This window comes from Mesoplodon densirostris, chromosome 5 (assembly GCF_025265405.1).
Source record: "Mesoplodon densirostris isolate mMesDen1 chromosome 5, mMesDen1 primary haplotype, whole genome shotgun sequence".
Classification (NCBI taxonomy): domain Eukaryota; kingdom Metazoa; phylum Chordata; class Mammalia; order Artiodactyla; family Ziphiidae; genus Mesoplodon; species Mesoplodon densirostris.
In genome coordinates this window covers 3,454,039-3,479,869 of record NC_082665.1, presented here as the reverse complement: position 1 = coordinate 3,479,869, position 25,831 = coordinate 3,454,039, and the positions used below count along the sequence as shown (strand labels likewise).

Genomic DNA, 25,831 nt, shown 5'->3' with positions numbered 1-25,831 from the left:
GGTCATCGTGACACTGATCTCTTTCCTCTCCCACAGGACGTACACCTTCAGTGTCGTCCCAGACCTGAGCTCCGGGAAGGACGGTGAAGCCAGCAGCACGCGGAACGGAGAGCCTCAGCCTCCAGCCATGTCCCGGAGCATCAGCAGCCTGCAGTCCCTACAGGTGACAGGGCCCTGATGTCAAATGAGCCGCTCACAGCCCCACTCTGTGTCAACTCCGGGTAGACTCGGCTTCTCAGGGGCAGCTTTCATTCAGACACTGCTGCCCGGAGCTCGGACCCAGGTGGGCCAGCAAGGGGCCCATCTCTCTGCTACCAGGTCCCCCTGCTCCGTCCACCCCGGGCAGAGGGTGACCCCCGCACACACGCACACACTGTGAGCCTGACCAGTGTCATCATGGCACTAGGTCACGGGGCAGGAAAGGGGCAGGGACCCAGCCCTCCTGGGGGGCCACACTCTCACCCTAACTCGGCCATCGGCCAGCTGGCTCCTTTCCCAAGAGCCCACCGGCCCCCAGAGCTTGCCTCCAGTTCAGACAAGAGCTGAGCGCAGGGCAGGGGACACTGGGACCCTGGGAGGACAATGGGTGACCTCTTTAGCTGGGCCTTTAGGGGGTGAACGGCCTGGGTGGAGGAGCTGCAGACTGGGGGCCAGAGGCCTGCCAGCCCCAGACCGATGAAAATGGGGCCCCCGCCCCAGACGCTCTGGGAATGAGGGGAGCCGGCCTGGGCTGGGGCCACGGGCTCCCTGAGGCTGAGCCCCCCTTTCCAGACTGAAGGAGGGGAGGAGCCGGCTTGCAACGCTCAGCCCCGAGCTCGGCCTCTGTCTGAACGCTGGTGCTTTAAATGGGCGAGAACCTGACACCCGCCCCGATAACACAACCCTCCCCCGGCCTGAGGTCACTCCATCCAGGTAGTGAGAAAGGAAAACTGGCCATAGTTTTGCTATGGTGGCCTAGTGGGCTGAAAAACGGCTCCAAAGAGGTGAGGTCCCAATTCCTACCACCTATTAGGAGGAAAATGGTCTTTGCATGTGGGACTGAGATAAGGATCTTGATGGGGAGATTATCCTGCATTATCCTGCAGGCCCTAAACCTAATCACAGGAAACAGGGGATGTGAGGCTCATAGACAAGGAGACAAGGCACTCAGGGAGAAGCCACGTGACCTCGGGGCAGAGACTGGAGCCACACGGCCACACGTCAAGGATGCCGGGGCCACCGGGAGCCTCCCCTAGAGCCTCTGAGGGGGCTGGACCTGTGACACCTTGATGCTGGTCTTCCGGCCTTCAGAACTGGAAGAGAATGAGCTTCCTTTGTTTTCAGCCCCCGCAGTTGGCGCTTTGTTACAGCAGTCCCAGGAAAGGCATCCAGCGCCTTCTGTCAAAAGATCTGATGTAGCCCTGCTGTTGTGTGGACCCAGGGCTTAGTCCATTCCATTCCCCACGGACCTTTCCCTTTCTCATAATATTCCTGATGCAAAGCTCTGCATTTCAAAGTTCAACTCCTCCGTGCTCTTCCAAGGAAGAAAATGCCCCCAATCCAAAACCTCAGCCCAAGGCAGTGATGGTGCTTTGAGACCATCAGTGAGCAGGTCCAGGTTGGGAGCACGTGTGCGTCCTGTGACCTACTGGGAAGATCTGTCCTTGGCAGGGGGAATGGAATAGAAAAGGGGTCCTGGTGTCAGTTCAGGCAATCCCACAGCCATACTTCAAAATGTAAGACAGCAACGGGACTTCCCTGGTGGCACAGTGGCTGGGACTCCGTGCTCCAAATGCAGGGGGCTCGGGTTCAATCCTCGGTCAGGGAACTAGATCCCACATGCACGCCACAACTAAGGAGCCCGTGTGCCGCAACTAAGAAGCCCACCTGCTGCAACTAAGACCCAGTGCAACCAAATAACTAATTTTTTAAAAAATGTAAGACAGCAAGACAACCTTCCCCTTGGAGTTGCCGGAGGTCGGTGTTTGCATCCTGAACCAAACATCGGCGCCCTACACCACAGTATTCACTTCACCTTGACCATGTGCCCATTTTGAAAACTCGGCCCCAAGGCGCTGAGAAACTACATATGGAGACTTTGACTGTCCCATCGGCTCACAAACACCACATTTCATGCCCCCGTCAGAACGTAGTCAGGTCCACTGGGAAGAGCACTGTGCGTCAAGCAGCTGGAGATTCCGCATCCCCCCGGGGTGGGTGGGCCCCGTGAGGGGTTGGAAGGGTCTGGCTGGGGCTGCCCATGGTGCCGGACCCAAGAGTGCTTGTGAGGCAGGTGCAGTTTGCCCGAGACCCTACTTTCTGGTGTCTGCCCTCCTCAGCAATTCCCAAACACTTTCCAACATGCGGGAACTCTGCTGGGGCCCCTCCTCCTTCTTGATGAACTTGAAGAAGTGCTGGGGGAGCAGCCAGAGGTGCAGACCCTCGAGGCCCCACCCCTGTCGGCAGAATCAATCCCAAGGGCGTGGTCAGTAGCACTGGCTACGTTTCAAATGAACGCTGTGTCTCTCAGGGTGTCTACCTGTGAAAAATACCTACATTTTCCTCTCCAGGATTTGGGGGAAACCAGAGCGTGATTCTGGGTCTGGTGATCGGAGTTCACACCAAGGAGGGCCACATCTCGTCACCTCTTCCTCACCTCACTCAATAGCAAAGATACAGGGACTTCCCTGGCAGTCCAGTGGTTAAGACTCCACACTTCCAATGCAGGGGGCAAGAGTTCGATCCCTGGTCGGGGAACTAAGATCCCGCAAGCTGCTCAGAGCAGCCAAAAGAAAAAAAATAGCAGATACAAAAATATCAGCTCTCTCATTTTCACCCCGAAGCCCACCTGCAGAGGCCAGAGATGGGGAGGGAGAGAAAGGGTCCACCTGAGGAAAAGGAGCGGTCGGGGCAAAGCAGACCTCTGGCTGCAGCTATCTCCTGTCCGGATGCCCTCCCCCTTCTGACCGTCCCTGATGACCTTGGCATGACCATCCCCAGTGATCTTTGCCCGTCCATCCCTGGTGACCTTGGCTCCAGGCATGACCAAGTCCCATGTCTTCCCTGGAGTCCCCCCAGCCCACCTCCTGTGGCAGACACCGTCAGCTCTGCCCCTCGTCCTCTGCCATCTGTGACTCATCTTTCCACGTTGGTCCAGAGGCCCCAGTGAGATCTGAGGCCTCCTAAGTGGGGCACCTGTGGACGACACCTTGTGTCCCAGCATCTGGCACGCGTGCCCCCGGACGCTGACGGCACGAGTCCCCAGAGGCAGCGGGCCTACGCTGATGCGGAATTTCCCATCCTGCTCCAGATTCGAGTCCCGCCAACGGTCTGGGCCTGGCGCTGGGCAACACCGCCCCTGCCCCCGGGGCTGGGAGGCGAGCGCCTTCAGGGTCCCGGCCCAGCCTCAGCGCCTCCCTCGAGAGGTTCTGTGTCATCTCTGGGGCTCCCGGGGGAGGCCTGTGCCCCACACAGCTGCCCTGGTGGCTCCACGTCGGCTCCGCCCTCAGCCTCTGCAGGTCACTCACCTCTCTGGCCATCTCGACTCTCCCTCATCCTCTCCGTCTTTATTGCAGAAAATGTGCTCAGGCTTCCTCTCGAGGTCAACCTCTCCCTCCAACATAGCACAGCGAGGAGAAGGGCCAACCCCAGCTCCCCTGAGGAACCCCCCAGCCACCCCGCACATAGAGGCCCCCTCCTCAAAGACCCCCCACGCCACGGCCTGGAATGCAGCCCTTGGGTTAATTCACTGAAGCACTGACCTCCCCAAGAGCAAAGGTGGACGTGAGCCCTGCGGTTTTGAGGCCCAAAGGCCGTCTGAGCCCCTGCCCAAAGCAAAGGGGGAGAGCTCCAGAGAGCTCTGCTGTTTCCACGGCTGGACCCGGCTAACCTCTGGTCGATGCCTTTCTCTCCCCAAAATAAAGTAAAATAAAGCGCTGTTTCCCCCTAGCACTCAGCCAAACAGAAAAACGCCAGCTATGGGAAAGAAGGGTAGAGGCAGTGCTTCTCCCCTGGGTGCCCAGAGCTGAACACACGCCCTGGCGCCCTGGAGAACAGGGTGAACCACATTTAAGCAGAGAACCACATTTAACACACCAACACTGGGGTGGTCCCAGAGGCCCCCTCGGAAGAAAAAGAGTGCCAGCAACAGAGGAGACTAGGATAGATGGATGGATGGTTAAATGATAGATTAGATAGATGGGTAGATAGATAGATAGATAGATGATCGATAGATAGATGATTGATAGATAGTAGATAATAGATAGTTAGATAGATTTTATAGATATAGATATAGATGTAGATATAGATATAGATATACACACACACAGATGGTCCCCAACGTACAATGGTTCGACTTACAGTTGTTTGACTTTACGATGGTGCAAAAGCAATATGCATTCAGCAGAATTTTGAATACTTGAACTTTGAATTTTCCCAGACTAGTGACATGTGGTCCAATCCTCTCTCTGATGTTGGGCAGATATCAAATGATATTAAATGCATTTTTTACTTAATATATTTTCAATTTATGATGGGTTTATTGGGATGTAACCCCATCCTACGTTGAGGAAGAGTTGTACATATCTACATAGTATATATATACATCTATTATATATATCTATTATATATAATATATATTATGTAATCTATAATATCATAATAGATAGTATAATATAGTACATTATGATAGATATATTATAATATAGTATATTATAAAGATTATAGTTATATTATATAATTGAATTACAATTACATATCATATTATAAAGTAATAAATGTATATATAATTATATTTAGATAGATTCAGATCATTTCTTAAGAAGTCACTATGGAAGGGTGAATATTTGTGTCCCCCACCAAATTCCTATGTTGAAATCTTGTTGATCAATGTGATGGTGTTTGGAGGTGGGGCTTAGGTCATGCAGGTGGAGCTCTCATGAAAGGGGTTAGTGACCGTATGGAAAAGACCCCAGAGAGATCCCTTACCCTCCACTGTGTGAGGACACAGTGAGATGTTAGCCCAAAAGAGGGCCCTCACCTAACTGTGCTGGCGCCTGATCTCTGGCACCCTGAGACTTCCAGTCCCCAGAACCGTGAGACACAAATTTCTGTTGTTTATAAGCCACCCAGGGTATTTTATTACAGCAGCCTGAAGGGACCAAGACAAGGGATAAGGACTTGGAAGAGACAGAAAGTAGACAGTTGATGTGCCATGATGTGGGTCATTCATTCCACTTTCCTTTCATTTCCTGTGTGTGCTATAGTGCCCAGAAAGTTAAAAGTTGCAAGAAATTAGAGATCACCTGCAATTCCTAGCCCCTTCTCATCATAATGGTCCTGGTAAAATGGGCTGTAGCTACTGAGCAAGGAAGGAAGAGACGTGGTGTCCAGGCCACCACTGGATGAGAGAGAGAAGCTGCTGGAACAAGTCTCATATGGTGGGTGTTAACTCTCATGCACCTTTCTTTCCACCATTCCAGGCCACCATAGTGAGGAAAAGCATCCTGGTGGTGCGCCATGGGGAGAGAGTGGACCAGATCTTCGGGAAGTCCTGGCTGCAGCAGTGTTCCACTCCCGACGGTAGGTGTAGTCCTGGCAGAATCCAGATGCAGGAATTAGACGGAGCTAACAGATGAGATCACGTCTCAGTTTTCTTAGCCAGAGCCCCTGGGGCACCATTCTTCAGAATGACCATGCATAGACTGTTCATGTGGGATGGACACACGCTCCATCTCTCTCCACAGGCATTACATGTGTGCATGTGAGCGTGTATGCATCTGTAAGTATCTTACCTCAAACGCTTTGGGGAAGATGGAGGAATGGTTTTCAATAGTAAGCAAGTCTGCTGGAGTGACACATGGACAGCCCTGTGTGTCCTGGCAGCACACACATGGCATTTGGTTAGTGGGTACGGCACTGCCTTGAGAGCAAGTCACTGTGACTGCAGTCACTGACCCTCAGCTGCTGGCACATACCCCAAATTGCAATCTCACAGCTGCATCTTTCTGAGATCATCTTCCCTGTGGTGGTCGCTTCCCTACAATGTTTGGCCATGCTATACTCAACTGAAGGGCATATTTTTTAATGTATTGGGTGCTTACCCCAACTTCACCTCTCTGGATGCCAAGAACTGAGAACAGGGCTTGTAAATACAAAATACCCACAGTCTCTGTACTGATCCACAATTGTATCACACACACCCCCTAATGGAAGATCCAGAGTGCCACTATTTCTGAGCCATGGATAATTATATAAATGAAAGTATTGAATGAACCTAGTGATAAAATCCATTCACAGTGGCTGGACTTGCTGAACCCTTGGGGATCCCTCCAGGAGCCCAACAGGCCAAGAAAGGGGGAAGTGAATAGGGGAAGCATTGGCAGATGACCTGAATGCAGAAGAAAATTCCTGAGCAAATGGCATCATGACTACACCTATCTCCAAGAACCCGTAGAACTAATGCAACACGCGTGTGTCTACAAAACAAGACCAAGTGGAGGCACACAGGCTCAAGGAAGAAATAGGTGGCTCTGAAGATGCATTGACATTCAAACAAAGAATTATAAGACACTTCTTGCAATAAAACAATTACTAAAACTACAGACTGAAATGGCACACATGTCAATATGTATATGATGGTGGTGGTGGTGTGAGAACTAGACCAAACAACCAACATCAGAAAGAGTGACTGGGCTTCCCTGGTGGCGCAGTGGTTGAGAGTCTGCCTGCCAATGCAGGGGACTCGGGTTTGTGCCCCGGTCCGGGAGGATCCCACATGCCATGGAGTGGCTGGGCCGGTGAGCCATGGCTGCTGAGCCTGTGCGTCCAGAGCCTGTGCTCCGCAATGGGAGAGGCCACAACAATGAGAGGCCCGTGAACCACAAAAAAAAAAAAAAAAAGAGTGACTGGACTTCATAAAAAGAGGGAAAAGATTTGGTCATCTACACAAAAGATCAAGTCACTTATAAGGGAAAATATTTTAAAGGCACTGGAAATTCCCAGCTTAGAGGAAACTGCTGATGGATCTTTTTACCAGGTGAGGAAGCCCTGGTAAAACGCATTGTGACAGTCTACTTGGTCTGAATTCTGCAAGTTGCAGTGTTTGATTAATTACAGTGACGGGTATTTGGGGACACTGCTGGCCTCCCCTTGCATTCCGGCGTCCCTCCTGGTTTCTGCTCACTTCTGGACGAAGGACCCACACCCTCTATGGCCCCTCACTTCCCAGCGGCGCTGGCCCAGGGCACCCCTATTGGCTCAGACTGTACTCCCGTCAGAACCCAACCACCCCCCAGGTCCTCGGCTTCTTCTGAGCTCTGCCCTCTTCCTCCCAAAATGATCACAGATAAAGCATCAGTGAGGGCAAAAGACCTCAATGGAGTAGTTTCACATTTGGGGATGACAGATGCCCTTGAGAATATGATACAAGTGAGGGACCTTCGCTTTGAATGAAAAACAAGTACCAGCTTTCCCTGCGGGCACACCTAACACTGGCATTTAATAAAGGTCTGTAAAGCTTACGGTTAAAACAAAGTCTCTGCCAGTGGAAATTCCAGGGAGGCAGCTTCCAGAAAAATCTTGCATGGAACCTAAAAACACAAGGCTTGCAAATAGCCGCCGCCTGCCTCCCCTTGGTGAACTGCTGGGAGGCTGGGGTGGCGTGTTCAGGAGCAAGTGACAGGCCAGCCATGTGACGTATGGCAGGTCTCAGGAGAGGCAGGTTGGCTGCTAGAATCTGTTGTAGCCAGGAGGCTTGGGGGCCGCTTGGGAGGATGAGAGGGCTTGGTGTGGTGTGGCGTGATTATCCATTTATCCGCAGGGATAATTGGATAATCTGAGGATGAGATCAGACCTGACCCTATTGGCCACTACCTCTGAGCCAGGCTCCGGGCTCCAAGCATTATCTTGATGATTCGTTCAGACAACTCTCTTGTTTCCCGATTTTTATTGATAAGGGAGATTAGTCAGTTGCCTCTACACACACAGCTAGTAACTGGTGGTGCCAGGATTTGCACCAGGTCGTCCAATCTTTGAGCCCAAGGTCAAACTCAAAGTGAACCAAGGTGCTCTGAGCCTCTGAATGGGTGGGGGAGGGGGGAGTCCCAGTGGAGCCCCCTGATGTCCAGTCCTGCCTCAAGCAGCTGACTAATAATACACAATGCAGGACGCTCTCCCGCCATCTGTACTCTGTCCCGTAGGCAACGGGACATCTTCAAGCTATGGGGACGGGTTGAGTTTCATCTAATTAATTAATACCAATTTGAGATCCTTATCGAGTTAAGCTAAATCAGTCTCGGTTCTGAATCAGGAAAATTGTATGAATGACTTCGGGGCGGGGGGTTGAGAGGACAAAGAAGATCTCATGGTTCCTATGGCTGAAACATACGTTTTCTGTGTTTGAGGGAATGGGTGGTGAGAGTAGGACTTCCTCCTGGAATTGAATCCACATCATAGAGCATGCTCAAGAAAAAACACAGTTGACCACAGTGTAAATAATTACCATGCTTCAAATGTGGGTCTTGATCTTAAGAGTTTAGTGGGACAAATATGCACTAACTCAGTGGAACTGAGCATCTGATACTTATTTATGCTTTAGGGAAATACTACCGGCCAGACCTGAACTTCCCTCGCAGTCTGCCCAGACGGAGCCACGGTATCAAAGACTTTGAAAACGATCCACCTTTATCGTCCTGTGGAATTTTCCAGTCCAGAATGGCAGGTATGTTTGAGGATCATTCTAGTAGGAATAGTAACAATGGTTGTAGCAGTGATTATCACTCACATGTATTGAGCCCTTGCTATGTGCCCTTTGAGGTCAGATCTCCCCTTTATATAAGGGCACCAGGCCTCATAATTTGCTTGTCTTAACTTGGTCACCTCTATAAAGACCCTACATTCAAAGAAGGTCACACTGTGAGGCATGGGGTTAGGACTCCAACATATGAATTTAGGGAACAGAAATCAGCCCATCACAACATCCACGGAAACGTCACTGGTGTTGGTACCGTGCAGATTTTGTACTGAAGAGATCTCCTTCTTTCCCAAAGACCAGGTCCTCTAATTTTGCAAGAAGAAATGTGATTTACAGGCTTGTCTTTCCATGAGCCCCAGGGGGCTTGAATTTCCATTACTGCAGATGACCATGAACTTGAAACAGCACCCACTTGATGCTCACAGTTCTGTGGGTCAGAAACACAAACACAGCATGGCTGAGTTCTCTGTTCAGGGTCTGAATTCTGATATCAAGCTGCTGGCTGGGCTGACTTCCCACCTGGAGCCTCCTGGAGGCAGTTCCACATTCATTGGGCTGGTGGGAGAATTCAGTTCCTTGTGGTTGTAGGACTGAAGTCCTCACTTCCTTGCCTGGTGCCAGCACAGGGCCTGCTGGATTCCTGGAGCCCACCCACCTTCCTTGAAACATGGCCCCTTCCATCCTGGAAGCCAACATTAGAGAATTTATTGCATGTCAAATCCCTCTACCTTTGGTTTTAAAAAATTTTTTATTAAAGTGTAGTTGATTTACAATATCATATAAGTTTCAGGTGTACAGCAAAGTGGTTTAGTTTTAGTTAGATAGATAGATAGATGTTCTTTATCAGATTCTTTTCCCTTATAGGTTATTACAAAATATTGAGTCTAGTTCCCTGTGCTATGAAGAAGGACCTTGTTGGTTGTCTATTTTATACATAGTAGTGTGTATATGTTATCTGACTTCTTTTCCGTGACTGGCTGGAGAAATCTCTGCTTTTAATGGGCTCACCTGAATGGGTCTGGCCCACCTGAATGGGTCTGGCCCACCTGCGATAATCTCCCTTCTGCCTTATAACATAACCTGGTCACAGGGGCGCTAACTCACTGTATTCACAGCTTCCACCCACGCACCAGGGGATTATACAGGGTGTGTATACGGGGTGGTGGTGGGGATTCTTGGGGCCTCTTAAGACTCTGCCTGCCACGGGTAGTAAGCCACCTGTTGGAGTTGCCACCATGGGTAGCTACAGTTATGAAGAGGGCACTTCTCCACCTGCTGTCTTCCAGGGGAAGCTCTGCTGGACAGTGGCATCAGGATCACCTCCGTCTTCACCTCCCCAGCCCTCCGCTGTGTGCAGACAGCCAAACACATCCTGGAAGGTCAGTGAGAACTGCAGCTAGTTTCTCATGTGACCTTGACCTCATGACGCCTCTCCTGGGGGAGAGGACAGTGAACAGAGGTGAGACTGGGGTGGGTGACCATGAATGGCCACACAAAGTCACAAGACAGTTGTGAACCGGCCCTCGAGAACTGTTAGGAGGCACTGAGCCAGTTAGCACTTCTGGAAGGTCAGGACTGTACTTCGCCTTTGGCCTGCTTCTGCCATGTGTTTTTTTAAAAAGCTGGGGGCGAGGGTGTTCCCAGAGGCTTGAGAACTGCTGTGGTCCCTTCTCAAGTCCAAAATGCAGGACTCCCTGGGCAAGGGAATCGGCTCCTGGGAGCTGTTCAGCATCATCAAGAGCTGCTGTGTGGGGCTTCCCTGGTGGCGCAGTGGTTGAGAGTCTGCCTGCTGATGCAGGGGACACGGTTTCGAGCCCCGGTCTGGGAGGATCCCACATGCCGTGGAGCGGCTGGGCCCATGAGCCATGGCCGCTGAGCCTGTGCTCCGCAGCGGGAGAGGCCAGAGCAGTGAGAGGCCCGCGTACCGCAAAAAAAAAAAAAAAAGAAAAGCTGCTGTGTGATGGGAAGCCAGTGGCAGACCCTTCTGAACGAGCGTCCACCTACGGGAAGAAGCAAGTTCCTGCCAGAGATGGGCAGCCTGCCCTGGGGGTCTTGGTTCCGCCCCTCCCAGTGTGGGGAAGGGGGCACAAGACCTAGGTCACCATGCACGCACAGCCGGTCCTCCACAGTGATGGGACTGAGGGCAGAGCGTGTGGACACGGGTGCAGCAGGTGGGCCCATGTGGAGGAGGGGGCTTGCCTCTGCTTTCTCAGAGACACAGGAAGTCAGGTCACCAGGTGAGCATGAGAAAGGGGAGCACTGGATGTGTGACATGCTTACTGGGGAGGGGGGCCAGGACAGGGATGGGGAAGTGCAAGGTGACCATTGGGCAGCACAAAGGCCACTTGAGGTCATGGGCACGGCCTTACACAGAGACCCATCAGCTGGGCTGGGGCCACCCCCAGGCGTGGGCCAGGAGGAGCGGAAGGAACTGGGGCTATAACCCCAGACACGTTTGAGAAGTAAGTATGATGAAGTAAGAAAGGGTGCGAGGTGCACGAGGGAGGGCTGTGGAGATTGAGTGGAGATTTTAAGCTGTGTAAGGTAGGCAGTTAGGGGCTGGGGGAGGCCAATGATACCAAGAAAAGAGTCAGCTCCGTGGAGTGAAATCCCGGGCGGTGGCTGGAGGGTTGGAATCAGACACGTGGGACAGGAGGCTGCAGAGAAAGGAAGGCTGGCTGGAGATAGAGAAGAGGATGGCACTGAGCTTAGACGGGGTTGCAGCTTCTGGGAATGACCTACCAGATCAAGGTCAGGGAGGAAGGACATCAGTGGAGGACGGTGACAAAGAGCAAAGAGGCTACTGCTGCACAAGCCGTCCTGCAGATAACGGCATCGTGCCTGGAGCGGTGTCAGAAAGAGGGCAGCGAGCAGACCTTCACCGGAGGAGCTGTTGAAATGATGGCGGGTCCGCCAGCCCGAGCACCTCCCCAGCATCTCCTCCACGTAGATCAAAGAAGCTCTGACAAAGCGCCTTCCCTATTCTGCCATGCAGCTGGGAATCCCTCCCAGGGATGGACCTGATCCTTGCACAGGACCCGTGTGGGCCCGTGGCCAATCCAGTCCTTTCCTACCTTCTCATTAACGTGCTGCTTCTTGATCCACTCGCTATGTTGTGAGGGTAGAAACCCATTTCATCACCGTCCACTTTCCACACATTTAAAACTCGGAGGTCGTCTCTGTGCATCGTCAGCCCTGCAGACGTCCTCTGTTTGTCATTTCTCATCCGAGCGTGACAGGGGACCCTGGACTCCCCCCGCACGGTTTCTCGAGAAACGCCCATGGTTTCTCCCGCTGTTGAGATTTGCACGTTCATTGCTTTGCTTCCCTGCAGCTCTGGGCTCTGGACCCATGGAGCCGAGGGCAGGTTAAAGCACAATGTCAGCTGCTAAACAAACCCGGGAGGGGCCCAGGACCCCACCGTGTTTGCTGTTTCCGTTTGATAACTCTTAATAAATAGGACAGAAGAAAGCAAAATAGATATGAAGTCATTTTATCCCCGGATAGCTTAGGATCAATATATGTGTAATTAATTCAACAACTATAGTCATCAGATGTGAAGAAAGTAAGAAACACGCACAAATACAGGATAAAAGGTGACAGGCTCATCCCTGATTCTCCTATGCCCCCCACCCGCCTTTAAACCCGCCATTTAATTGAGCTTATTTTGTTTTAACCCATCCAAGAGGCTGATACTTTTCCACTAACCTAAAACAATGCTTGAATTTCCATCTGAGGCTGGCAGCCCACAGGTGAGCAGGGGTGACACCTGCAGATTGCCTGTGTCCAGCCAGGCCAGCACGTGGATGTCTCTGACTGTGACTTCCTCCAAGTCGCCAGGCCCTTTCCTAGTGATGCTCTCAGGCTCCCTTTCCCCACCCAGCCTCCCAGCCATGGTCACAACATATGAAAAAAAAGATAAGGAATATTCTTTTGGCCTTAAACGAATATAACTGAGAGATTCAAACACATTTTTCGTAACTTTATCCCCTTTTTGTTATCATTCATGTTTCCTCATTATGAACGTATCTGTTCCAACTTCTCTGACTTCTATGATGTGGATCTCTTGCATTTAAAATAAAAGCTCGGGCCTCCCTGGTGGCGCAGTGGTTAAGAGTCCGCCTGCCAATGCAGGGGATACGGGTTCGTGCCCCGGTCTGGGAGGATCCCATATGCCGCGGAGCGGCTGGGCCCGTGAGCCATGGCCGCTGGGCCTGCGCATCCGGAGCCTGTGCTCCGCAACGGGAGAGGCCACAACAGTGAGAGGCCCACATACCTCAAAAAGAAAAAAAAATAAAAAATAAAAAATAAATAAAATAAAATAAAAGCTCCCCAAAATGTTTTCTGACAATGACCATGTCAATGTCTTTAACATGATCTCTCACTGACTTTTACTCTATATGCAGATGAGGAGGAGGACGAAGTCAGTTTAAAGAGCATAAATTCATAAATCCTGTGTTAATCCAGAAAAGCAGGATGCCCGGCCTTCCTCATATGGCCTCAAACATGACCATCCTGTTTTCCAGAATGCTAAGCTTTATCTCACCACCATGTCAGTGAATGTCCAGATGGACCATTTCCCAAAGTGTGACCCGCAGAACAGGAAGGGGGCCCAATGCCATTTGGGACGCTCTCCAGACTCTTTATTTTTTTATTTTTTTTATTTTGTAGAGTATTATTTTTCTTTTTTCAATTTATTTTTTATTGAAGAATAGTTGAATGACAATGTTGTGTTAATTTCTGCTGTACAGCAAAGTGACTCAGTTATCTGCATATATGTTCTTTTTCATATTCTTTTCCATTATGGTTTATCACAGGATATTGAATGTAGTTCCCTACGCTCCACAGTAGGACCTTGTTGTTTATCCAGCCTATATATAATAGTTTGCATCTGCTAATCTCAAACTCCCAATCCATCCCTCTCCAAACTCTTTCTTCGTGTCACCTATTGCCGGTGGACACGAGCCCCACACAGGCTGAGGGAGAGCCCAGGAGCCCCATCAACCAGGCTTAACTCTCTTTTCTAAATGTACGTTGCAAAGGAACCCATTTCATGGGCCTGAAATACATTTGGGGAATGGATTTTATTGCCAGCATTTCCGTTTAATGTCATTTTCTCCATTTCGAATAAAAATATTAAGGTCTTGTTTTTCCCCCACTCAAAAAGAGGTGGCCTTAGTTTATAGGCCTCTTACTGAAGGTATAAAAAAAAAATGTCAGCTTATGGAATGTGCTTTTCTGTAGCAAACATACGTACTATTTTTGGCAAAACAGATGAAGTATACTTAGATGCAAATATGATTATATGAAGTTTTGTCCAAAACAACTTCACCAGTTAGATTTTACTGAATTCATGACTTCCATTTCCAGTTTTTTAAATTTACAATAGAAAGTGGAGGGTTTTTCTCATTTAAAAAAAATCCTAAGGAAGGGCGAGTTGTGAGAGATAGAATGTTCCAGAAGGTGACTCCCATCCACCCTCCGCTTCAGCTCAGTCTGGGGTAAGTGTTTACCAAGATGGCGCTTCTGTGTGACTAAAAAGTTCCCTGATTGCCCTCGTCTTTTCCTCAGATCATTGGACGAGCCAAGTCCTCATAGGTGCAGGCTCCTTCTTGACCCAAGGAGGAGCCAGGGTGCCGCGTGCTATGGGGCTGCATCAGGTGACCAGGATGAGCACCAGGGAGGCTGCTGCCAGTGGCACCTCCCAGATCCCAAGAGACTCTGGCCCTTCCTGATGAACAGAGGGTCATCACTCCTCTCATACCCTCCAATTGCCTGGTGGCTTTTGTCTGAGAAATAGTGTGTCTGTGCCTAATCACAGGACAATATTCAGCAAGCCAAAAAAAAAAAAAGTCAGATTTTTTTCCAAAGGTTTGATTTAGACCTAGGAAGAGACTTATTTACAGAAAGCCAAAATAGACACCGAAGATGATAAACACTTGTCTTCTGTTGACTCCAGAGCTCAAACTGGAGAAGAAAATTAAGATAAGAGTGGAGCCTGGAATCTTTGAATGGACCAAATGGGAGGTTGGCAAAACTACCCCGACCCTCATGACCCTGGAAGAGCTGAAAGAGGCGAATTTCAACGTCAGCATGGATTATAGGTGAGCCGTCTCACGTTGTCTGCTGCTGGGGTTTTCTCGTTCTTGTTAAAGAAAAATTACTCACGACACTTGTTAAAGATAATAAGGAAGGCTTTATTCAAGAGGGACCACTGCAGTGGGGGGTTGAAGAACGGGAGGAAGATCAGATTCCCCTCCGAATATAAGGCCAAGTGGGGATTCTTCCTCCCAGGAGTAGGGTGGGGCGATGGGAGATTCTTAAGAGAACAGGGTGATTCTTGCTAAATGGAACCTAAAAGGATCCTTGCTGCAGGCAGGCCAGGGGATCAGACACCTCCTGGGGTTGGAGGGGAAGCCGAGTTTGCTCGGATATCCAGAGTGGTCAGATACGGAGGTGGGCGATTCTGGCTAAACTGAGTCCACAAGGTTGGATGTGAAGCCCACAGGTCAGGCCCGCTGAGAAGAGGGTCAGTCAGTCTGGCTAGAGTTCGTCAGGCAGAGAACCTGCATCTCCCTCTGCCCGTGGCTGGCTGCGCCATCACAAGCCTGTGTGCCTGGTGCTCAGTGAGAAGGCACGCTGGAGGCCCAACGCCAGCTCTTTGCTGGTTTGAGCACAAATCTGGAGGCTGCTGCGGACCGCGAGCCCTGGCTAGAGGCGAGCCGTCTCCTTCCTTCTGCTCCCCTCCCCCTCCTCCAGGCCCGCCTTCCCGCTTCCCTCCCTCCTGCCCGCCGAGCGCTACGAGGATTACTTGCACAGGTGTGCGGTGAGCATGGAACAGATCGTCAGCACCCGCCCGCAGGACGGTAAGTGCCCCCATCGTCCTCGGGTACCAGCCGCCCTGGGGGTTGCGTTCTCACCTCCAGGATGGAAATGATTGATTTTTGAACGTAGGGATGCCCCAACCTCCCCTGCCCCTTTCCCTGCCACTGGAGTGCTAGCTACATCGCTGCCTCTGCATAGACACATGCCCCCCGACCCAGGCCCTGGGGCCCCTGATTTCGGAACCAAGAGCTGATGGGACCCAGGACAGAAGGGTCAACACAGACCCCCCCCACGCCCACTTCCTAGGAAACAAAAGAAACTAAGGACCAAACAGCCCAATGTTGGGTCATGTTTAAATGACAATTCGGACAAAGCGTCTGTTTAAGTTGGTGGTTGAGACCACTAAAGAAATCTGAACATGGAATTTAAATCTGGAATCTGAATATGGAAGTATTTAAGAAATATTAATGCTAATTTTGTGAGGTGTGATAATAGCATGGTTGTTGTGTAAGAATGAAAAGTCCTCATTTGGAGATGCAAACCGAGGTATATCCTGTGAAATGGCATGATGTTTGGGATATGCTTTAAAATGCTTCATTAAGTGTCCATCAACCGATGAATGGATTAAGAAGATGTGGCGCATATACACAATGGAATATTACTCAGCCATAAAAAGAGAATGAAATTTTGACATTTGCAGCAACATGGATGGACTTGAAGGGTGTTATGCCAAGTGAAAGTAGTCAGACAGAGAAAGACAAACACTTATATGTGGAATCTAAAAAATACAACAAACTAGTGAATATAACAAAAAAGAGGCAGACTCACAGATATTGAAAACAAACGAGGAGTACCAGTGGGGAGAGGAAACGGGGAGGGGCGAGATAGGGGTAGGGGATTAAGAGGTACAAGCTATTAGGTATAAAATAAGCTACAAGGATATATTGTACAACATAGGGAACATAGTCAATATTTTATAGCAACTAAATGGTGTATAACCTTTAAAAATTGTGAATCACTCTATTGTACACCTTATATAATATTGTAACTTATACAGTATAATATTGTACATAAACTATACTTCTGTAAAAATAAAATAAAAATACTTCACAGAAAAGGGCGTGGGGTAGCAGACAGATGATACAAGATGGGCAAAATGTCAACAACCGTTGGAGCTCCCTGATGGGAGCACGGGGATTCACCAGACCCGCTTGTGGGGTATATGTGAAAATGTCCATATAGTAAAACTAGAAAAACGAATCCTATAAGATTTAAGTTAGCAAGTGCGTATTGAACATCAGCAATGTGTCAGGTACCAAATAAAGCATCATGGGAAAAATCTAAGCAAAGAAGACACACGTTCTACCCTCAAAGGGTATGAACATAGTCGGAGGAAAAGGCGCAAACGTCTGGAATATTACGAAAATATTAAATAACATGAAAAGAGCTCAGAAGGAGTCGATAAGGGACCACCTGGCCCGCCTGCCCCACCATCATTCTCTCCATTCCTCATCCAAAGGAGCTCAGGGGACCAAAGACTCTGATCACCAGGACTTCGGGGACAGCTGAGCCCCTGCCCTCCCGCCAGAGTCCCCAGTGCACCGTGGGGCACGTGCTCTGAGACCTCAACCTTGCGGTGTCCAGCACCACACCCACACCCGGCCACGAGACCGGTCTATGTGACCTGTTTTGACGTATGGGCATCCTGGGGAAGGTGCTTTTGGAAACCACACCTTAGTGGCCTTTGATTCATTATCAGTCTCACGTTGCTCACAATTATTGCCACAGGCCATCAGAGGACAGAATGAAATGAGGGCCTTTCCTGCACCCAGGCCTCGCCCTGGTCCACCTGTCCCCACCTGACCCAGGCTGAAGTTCAGGGTCCACGGATGACCTTCCTTCCAAGCATCTCCCTACGGTTCTGAGGGCTTCTGGAAGCAGATGCAGATCCATTGCTTCATTACCTCTGGGGTCTACTGACCCCTGTCTGCGACACAGGTGACCGCTGCCTGCTGCAGGGATGCAGACCCATCCACTCATGGCTGTGGCAATTGGCTGAGGCACCCAGGCTGCAGCACCTGAGCAGTGGCATGCGTAGGGTTTGGAAGGCAAAGGCTGGGCCAGGAGGAGGCGGAGGGCGTGAGCAGGCCAGGAAGACGAGGGGCGTGTGGGTCAGCGGACAGAGCAGCGGCAAGTCCAGTGGGGCTGGAGGGTAAAAACTCACACCTGGGGCTTCGCTGGTGGCGCAGTGGTGGAGAGTCCGCCTGCCGATGCAGGGGACACGGGTTCGTGCCCCGGTCCGGGAAGATCCACATGCTGCGGAGCGGCTGGGCCCATGAGCCATGGCTGCTGAGCCTGCGTGTCCGGAGCCTGTGCTCCACAATGGGAGAGGCCACAGCAGTGAGAGGCCAGCGTACCACAAAAAAACAAAAAACAAACAAACAACAACAAAAAACCCTCGCACCTGCCAATCCTGCGGCACTGGTAGCCCTTCACAGGCTTTACCTGTTAGGTCCTCACCCTCTCGTGCGGTCTGAAATATCACCTCCACTGACACCATGTGACTTGGAAGCTCAGAGTGTCTAGGAGGCCGCCGTGTCCAGGTGGCCCGGCTGGAGAGCACAGGCCAGGGGTCAAACCTGCATGTCCGGCAACCTCACCATGACCTTGGAGGCCAAAGAAATGGTGTGAAATTACTCAGAAATAACACAGGAGAAGCAGGTGGGGGCTTGGCTCTGGGTGTCACACCGGAGAATTTATAGCCACGTTAGGGACAAATGAATAGATCGCTCTGTGACTCTCAGCTTTCCAGGGAAGCTCGGGTTCTGATTTCGTCCTCAGGTGGTGGGCTGGGTCCGGCCTCGGGGCCTCCCTGGCTCACCCGCGAGTCTAACTCCCAGCCTTGCCTGCGCCTGTCACCTTTAGGAGACTCACTCGGCCCTGGACTCTGGAGGTCTTTCTGTAAAGTGAGAGTCATCCATGGCCCCTTTGGGACTGAGCAGCTGATCTTTCTCAAGCTCACAGACAGGCCTGGACGAGGCCGCTCAGTGCACGGCGCCCTCCCATCCCTGAAGCTTGCAGGCAGGTGTAGCCACCCGAGCCCCGCACAGGATGCCACAGGCTCAGAAGAACTTCTGCACAAACGAGAGGCCGACTGCCAGCCAGTGTTATTCAGCTCTTACCAACCACGCCTCCCTCCTCCCTGGGGTCCCTCAAGGCCTCGGGGCACCACGAGCTTGTTCCTCCTGACAACTTTGCCCCCCCCGCCCCTGTCTAATAAGAGGCGTTCTCTGTGCCTGCTCTGACCTTGGGGTGTTCTTTCTCCCACAGTGGGCGTCATCCTGGTCGTGGGCCATGGCTCGGCGCTGGACTCCTGCATGCGCCCACTCCTTGGGCTGCCGCCCCGGGATTGCACAGTCTTCACCCAGCTAGTGAGGAAGGTACGCGCCCCCTCGTTCGTCTTTCTGCCGCAGAAACAGGCAGCCCGACGATGCGGCGTCACCACACGCCCCTCTCAGGACGAAGACAAGAGTCCTGACAACCCAGGGCAGCAGGGACCCCCCTGTCACCTGAGAACGTGCCCACCTGCTCTGACGCAGAGGGCAGCCTTGGGCAGGGAGCTGACGGGGAGGTTTGTCATCTTTATCATTATGGCAACTGTGGCCATTTGCTGCCAACATAATATAAAAACCAAGACAGAGAACTTTTATTATCAGGTCACATGATAATTCCTTGTCACTCCAGTAGTTGAGCACTTGGTCCAGTGGGGGGTGAGACATTTGGATAAGACGAGAAAGGGCGGTTGCTGGGCTCACTTGTGCTGGGGACTGGGGACCTGACGGACAGAAGGGAGCCCCGCCCTCTTGCCTTTGGAGTCATCCAGCCTCGGAACACACGAGCTGGTCAAAGCTGCTGGGGTGCCTGGTGCCGGGCCGGGGCCGTATACACACATACTGAACAAGCAAGCCGGTGACGGATGTGTAGAGAAGGAAAACGGGTACTTTGGACCAACCTGTGGAGCATCACCGGGCAAAGCAGAGGTGGCTTTTATCCAGATGGCAAGGCGAATGGAGGCGGGAAACTCAGGGCTCAGACCCCGCCCCCATCCCTGCCCCCTAAATCTACTCAGGGCCCTGCTCCTGCCGACATCGCCATGTCTCCCGTCCCCGCGTACTCGGACATGGCCGCTCCTACTCTTCCATCCCTTCCCACCCCGGGGCCCCCTGGGGGTCCTCGTCATCCACACAGACAGCAGTGCTGCACACGCCAGACGCTGACTGAGATTGCATGTCAATTGCATGTTGACACGGTTCCAAAATCCCATTAGTCTTTGTGGCCAAATTCCCACCCACTCCCCTGACCCTTGGCCTCCCCTCTGGAGATGCCAGCTTTGAACTTCCAAACTCCCGCCACTTTCTTACACTGAGGATTTGGAGTCCACCCCGCCCCATCCCCAAGTTAGCTGGACTTACCAGTTAATACCAGAAATTCATCAAGGGCTTTACCAACCAAGATGGGCCTTAAAGTCAGGGGCAGCTGAAAACGGACATTCAGGAGCCCACCCCCATCACACTCATCCCCGAACCCTGCCCCCAGTCTCTACACACAGAAGGAGAGAGTGTCCCTGAGTCAACGCCAGCCCCCAGTTGGATCCTGCCCCCCAGGTTGGAATTTTTGCACGTTTCTTCTAACCAAGGAATTTCCGGACATTGAAAAGAGAGGGGAAAAAAGGAAAGCAGAACATGTAAACAAACAAAGCCTTAAAAACAAAGATCTGCTCCAAACCATTTATTTTACAGGGAATTGAGGTCTAAAGTTTTGCTTTGTCCTTTAATCTTGGGTTTAAAAACACAATACCTGTATCTTTTTGTGACGCTGAATTCGAGAATGGAAGGCACTCTTGAAGCAGTAGGGGAGACAGAAGGGGTTCTCAGCCTCAACATTGTAGACATTTGGATGGGACGATGCTGTGCTACGGGGACTGTCCTGTGCATTGTGGGATATTTAGCAGCATACCTGGCCTCCACTCCTGAGATGCCGTAGCACCCCCAGCTGTGACAAAGAGTAAGGTCTGCAGACATTTCCCACTGCCCATGGGAGGGGTGGGGAGTCCCCACTGAGGGCTGCTGTGTTGGATGTTAGTGCTGCGTTCAAGGCATCGTGGGTACGTCATGCCAGCCTCCAAGTCTGTTGGCTTTGGAACAAGTCTGAAATCCATGGACCTGGTATAAAATAATAATAAGTGATTTAACTCTGTTCTAGGTCCCTTCTCTGGGTATGTGCTTCTGCGAAGAAAACAAAGAGGAAGGAAAATGGGAGTTGGTGAACCCTCCCGTGAAGACGCTGACTCATGGCTCAAACTCAGCGTTTAACTGGAGTGACTGGATCCCGGGCAACTAAGAACCACCTCTGTGTTTGCATAATTCACAATGGTGAAGAGGGGAAACCCTTCACAGTGGCTGTAAGATACTGTTATTTTGAAGAGGTCATAGTCTCCCCTAATGTGACTTGTAGAAGCACAAAAGGCACTTTCAGATACCAGAGTGTTTGCCCTCTGCGGACCATCATCCTGTGAGCTTAGCTGTGGGGATGCCACCTTGTACCATGTGCGTTGGCCATGTGGCTTGGAGGGGGATGAGGAACCATGACACTGACCCCACAGAAAATTCTACTTTACTTTATATGTTTTTATTCATCAGGTTCCCAATCGTTTTTTTCTTTTTCTGTTTCAATCACTCTTTGGCTATGTCCACATAGGCCAAAAGAGGTGGAATACTGAATTAAACTGTGCAAGAAAACCACCTACCAGATCAAAACCGGGAAACAGGCTTGGTGACCACAAACCAGGTATTAGTTTCCTGTTGCTGCTTAACAAGTAACAGCACAGTACTGATTAGAGACACAACTTTTTAAACACACACGTGTTCACTGTGGTATAGTCCTGCAGGTCAGCAGTTCTGAAATAGGCCAGCAGGTTCCTTTCCTTCTGCGGCCCTGGGGAGAGTCTGCTTCCCTGCTTCTCCAGGCTTTAGAGGCGCCTGCATTCCTTGGCTCACAGCACCTTCCTCTGTCTTCAAAGGCAGCAGTGATGCCTCTTCAGATCTCCCTGCTCCTCTCCTTACAGCCACATTGCCTTCTGCTTCTGACCTTCCTGTCTCCCTTTTGCAAATTCCCCTGGGATTACATTGACCCCACCCAATAATCCCAATGATCTGGGAATATCTCCCCATCTCAAGACCCATAATTTAATCCCACCTGCAAAGTCCTCTTTGCCATGGGATGTAACGTAGTCACAGGTCCAGGGATTAGGATGTGCACATCTCTGGGGCTGCTCAGTCTTCAGCCCACCCCACCCCCAGTCCTTCCAAGCACTTCCAGCTGCTTATACAGAGGCCAGGGTGTAAGGATTTGTGACATCCCCCCTTGGTGCAGGCCTTATTCAGCTTCTCTTTTTCTCCCTTTGATCAAGTGGAGGGCAGAGGGGAGCTTTGCAAATGAAGGCAGTGGGTCCTGCCCTAACTAACAGGAAGGAAAAACCAGAGAGCCCCCAAGCCCACCAGGCACAGTGAAGTATCCAGAGATGGTGTAGCAACGGTGCTCTGACTTTGAAGAAGCTGGTCCAGGCAGTCGAGGGGAGGCCCCCAGCGGTGTCCTCTCACCCCATCCGTGAAAGAAAAAGTCCTCCAAGTGCTCAGAGGGAGGGCGCAGTCGTGGTTGGATGTGCTACACCACCACCTCGCAATCACTCTGCATTCTCTCCTGGATATCCCAGAGCCACACAGACCTTCCTAATCACGATGATGATAAAAACTTCACAAATCAAGCAAATGGGGTTTACATAGTGGTCACTGCTTTGGGGTGGTCCACAAGATGTCCGGGTTCACCCTCTCAGGGGGGGAGGCTTCGGGGTCTCACGCCCCTGGGTGATGAAGGGGGCAGACAACGACCTCCTCTTCACTGGGCTGCTGATGGGGGTTTACACGGGACGACGAGATGGGTTTGAATCTCGGAGCTTGAAGTCAAGTGTGCAAGAAACTGTTTTCTTTATATTCTCTAATTCTTCTGACTAGCCCCCCACTTCTGCTGCAAAGATAGAAAAGCCCACTTCTGTCATTCTCGACTTCCAGAATGACCCTCACTGTGCGGGGCGTCCTTGGGCACAGAGCTGTCCTGCGGAGGGGCAAGGATGGAGGTGCCTTTGGAAGCTTTTCATTATTTGGTGTTAAGTTTTCAACTCTATGAACTAATAAGGAACCAAAAAAGAATAAAAGAGGGCTTCCCTGGTGGCGCAGTGGTTGAGAGTCCGCCTACCGATGCAGGGGACGCGGGTTCATGCCCTGGTCCGGGAAGATCCCACATGCCGTGGAGCGGCTGGGCCCGTGAGCCATGGCTGCTGGGCCTGCGCATCCGGAGCCTGTGTTGCGCAACGGGAGAGGCCACAACAGTGAGAGGCCCATGTACCACAGAAAAAAAAAAAAAAAAAGAAAAGAAAGATTTCTGAGCACTCTCCTCTTTCCTCTTTGCTTTGGCTCTGCTGGTCCTCGGGTGTTTACAAGCCTAGTCTGAGCCCTGCTGACATCATCTGGAAATAGATGTCCTGTGCCCACTGGCACCCACCTCCGACCCCGCCCACATTATCTCTTTGGTTTCCTCACCTGTCAGCTTGAAAACACAAACCTGGAAAGGAGCCCTCCACCGTGTTTTGCTTGCTGCCCCCCACACGGTGGAGGTTAATGTTGTTTAATAACTTTGTGGCACAGTGACGGGGGCTTCTCCTGGCCAGTACTTGGCTCTTTTGGAAGATGAGAGGAGGCTGAAAGGGGGAGGAGGAGCTGGCCTTGGGCTGGGCTGCAAAGGAATTGAGGGGCCTGAGCTCATGCCTGTGACAGAGAAGCCTTCAGCCACAGGCCTGGGGCCACCCATCCCTGCAAACACTGCTATGTTTCTTTGAGAAGAAAGAGCCATCATAATTTTCCACTGAAGCAAGTCTTATTTTAGCACCAAATTTGAGATGCTTTAGGTATGAGTCATGTTGGTGAATTTTATGGGTTGAATCATGTCCCCCCAAATTTTATGAGTTGAAGTCCTAACCCACAGCACTTCAGAATGTGACTTCTATTGGAGATGGGTCTTTAAAGAGGTGATAAAACTAAAATGAGGTCATTGGGGTGGGCCCTAATCCAAGATGACTGGAGTCCTTATAAGAAGAGGAGACCAGGACACAGACATACAGAGGGACAATCATGTGAGGACACAGGGAGAAGAAAGCCATCTACATGCCCAGGAGAGAGGCCTCAGAGGGACCAGCCCTGCCCACACCTCAATCTTGGACTTCAAACCTCCAGAGTGTAAGACTAAAATAAACAACTATTTTTTGAGCCACCCAGCCTGTGGCACTTTGTCAAGGCAGCCCCAAGACTCTACTACAGAGCATAGAAAACATTGATACAAACACCAAAAATGGATACTTCTGAAGGGCTGGTTACTGGCCAGGACATGCAGCTCAGCACAAGGACCATAATAAAAGTCACCATCAGCCGAGCCTGTTTAAAGCGTCCAGATCCATACACAACCCCTTCTGACTTTTTCTGTACTTATTTTCAAACAGTTAACAAAAAAATCTAACTCCCTGTGGGCAGGTCTTGTGAGGAGTAAAGGCCAGAACCTGGGTCACCTAAAGGTCCTCCCTCCCTGGCCTTGGGGAAGAACAAGCTGCAGGGACATTTGTGCTGACCCCCTCTTCCCACCCCCGTTATTTCTGGGAGCCCTCTGGGGAGCACAGGTGCTCAGGAAGGGATCTGTGGGACACTGCCCTTCTCAGCCCCCAAGTTCAAGAGCCCCTAGTGGCTTTGCCATCCTACCGTCTAGAGGAAGGCCCCCAACTAGGGTCATAGCCCGCGCTCCCAGAACCTCCTACACAGAGCCAGGCTGGGGGTCTCATCCTCTCCAAGTCCCTTTGTCACCCGGTCTCGGGGGCTCACAAAGGCCTACAAACAGCCCTAACTGCTTCTCCCACTCCATCAGACCCCCCAGCTCAGTCCAAGGAGCGTGGCAGAGGAAGTGGGGAACAGAGGCATCCCTCCAAACCATGTGCAGAGACCCTGCACCTCTGGCCACGCATCGAAAGCCAGTTGTCAGTACTTGCAGATGCTGGGACCATAAGCCTGGAACCCCAAGAAATGGACTGAAATCCTTGTACCCCAGGAAGAGAATTCAGCAACATGGCTGAGCTCATGGGTAAGTTCAAACATCAATAGCTTTTGTTTAGGGCCACATCCTTAGGAGATACGACACAGAGAATGTCCCGTTTGCATGGCCATAACAGCAAAACATGAAACACCTAGGAATACACTTACAGGACTCATGAGAACTTAATATACCACCAAGGGGCACAAAAGAAGGCTGGAATGGTTGGAAAGGCACTCCATGTTCCCCCATAGAAAGCAAGACTCAACATCACCAGGATGCCATCTCCTAAATTCATCCACAGGGTGATCACAATCAAATTCAAATCATGAAAATGACTTTTGAGGGAGAAATGAGTGGATTCTGAAGTTCATGAGGAAAAACAAACTTCCAGGAGGAATAACTAACAAAATCCAAAAGGGAGTGTTGGGATAAAGAGGGGCAGTAACCCCAACAGATATTAAACCCATTATAAAGCTACTGTACTTAAAACAGTGTGGCAGAAGCGCTGGATTTTAGGCAGAGCAATCAGAGGTATAAATAGAAAGACAAGAATCAGCCCTGAAATGTAGGTGTTTCTGTATGTTAAACTGGGTAATGGAATGACTGGGTGGGGTGGGGGGGGAGATGATTAAGTCAGTGATGTTGGGACAATAGGGTCGCCATCCGGGGAAGAGAAGGTTGGAGTCGTTCCTCACTCATTGCAAGAAAAAAATAAAAGGTTTAAATGTAAAAAGTAAAATTGTAAAAGTACTAGAAGACACCATGTGAGAACTTTTTAAAAGTATATCAGAGTTGGGGGAAGGCCTTTGTAACCATGACACAGAAATCTGGAACTATAAAAGGAAAAATAGATAAATTCAACTAAAATATTTTTCAAATCTGCTTTAAAAAGCACCTTAAACAAAGTTTAAAAGTACAAGCTGGGAAAGTACAGAATTTAAAAGTACTACAAGCATAACCCTACCCCCAGCCCACCCAGCCTCCTCCCTCTGCACCCCAGGGACCCCTATGCCCTTAGCCATGCTCTGCCTTGCTCTGCTGTTTGCTGTCACTTGTTTGTGTAGACATTGCTTATTTCAAAGGGTG

At 50.7% G+C, this 25,831-nt stretch overlaps 1 protein-coding gene across 2 annotated transcripts in view; it reads left to right on the top strand.

Moving 5' to 3' along the window:
* Positions 1-20,956, top strand: part of UBASH3A (ubiquitin associated and SH3 domain containing A) — a 41,672-nt gene extending 20,716 nt beyond the window's left edge. The window contains exons 7-14 of one of the 2 annotated variants that reach the window (XM_060099714.1): positions 37-163; positions 5,460-5,559; positions 8,576-8,698; positions 10,018-10,110; positions 14,691-14,835; positions 15,491-15,597; positions 18,887-18,996; positions 20,819-20,956. In XM_060099714.1, coding sequence (XP_059955697.1) covers positions 37-163; positions 5,460-5,559; positions 8,576-8,698; positions 10,018-10,110; positions 14,691-14,835; positions 15,491-15,597; positions 18,887-18,996; positions 20,819-20,956 — 943 coding nt within the window. The remainder of the gene's footprint in view (positions 1-36; positions 164-5,459; positions 5,560-8,575; positions 8,699-10,017; positions 10,111-14,690; positions 14,836-15,490; positions 15,598-18,886; positions 18,997-20,818) is intronic. The other variant, XM_060099715.1, reaches the window with a different exon arrangement.
* Positions 20,957-25,831: the final 4,875 nt, after the last annotated feature.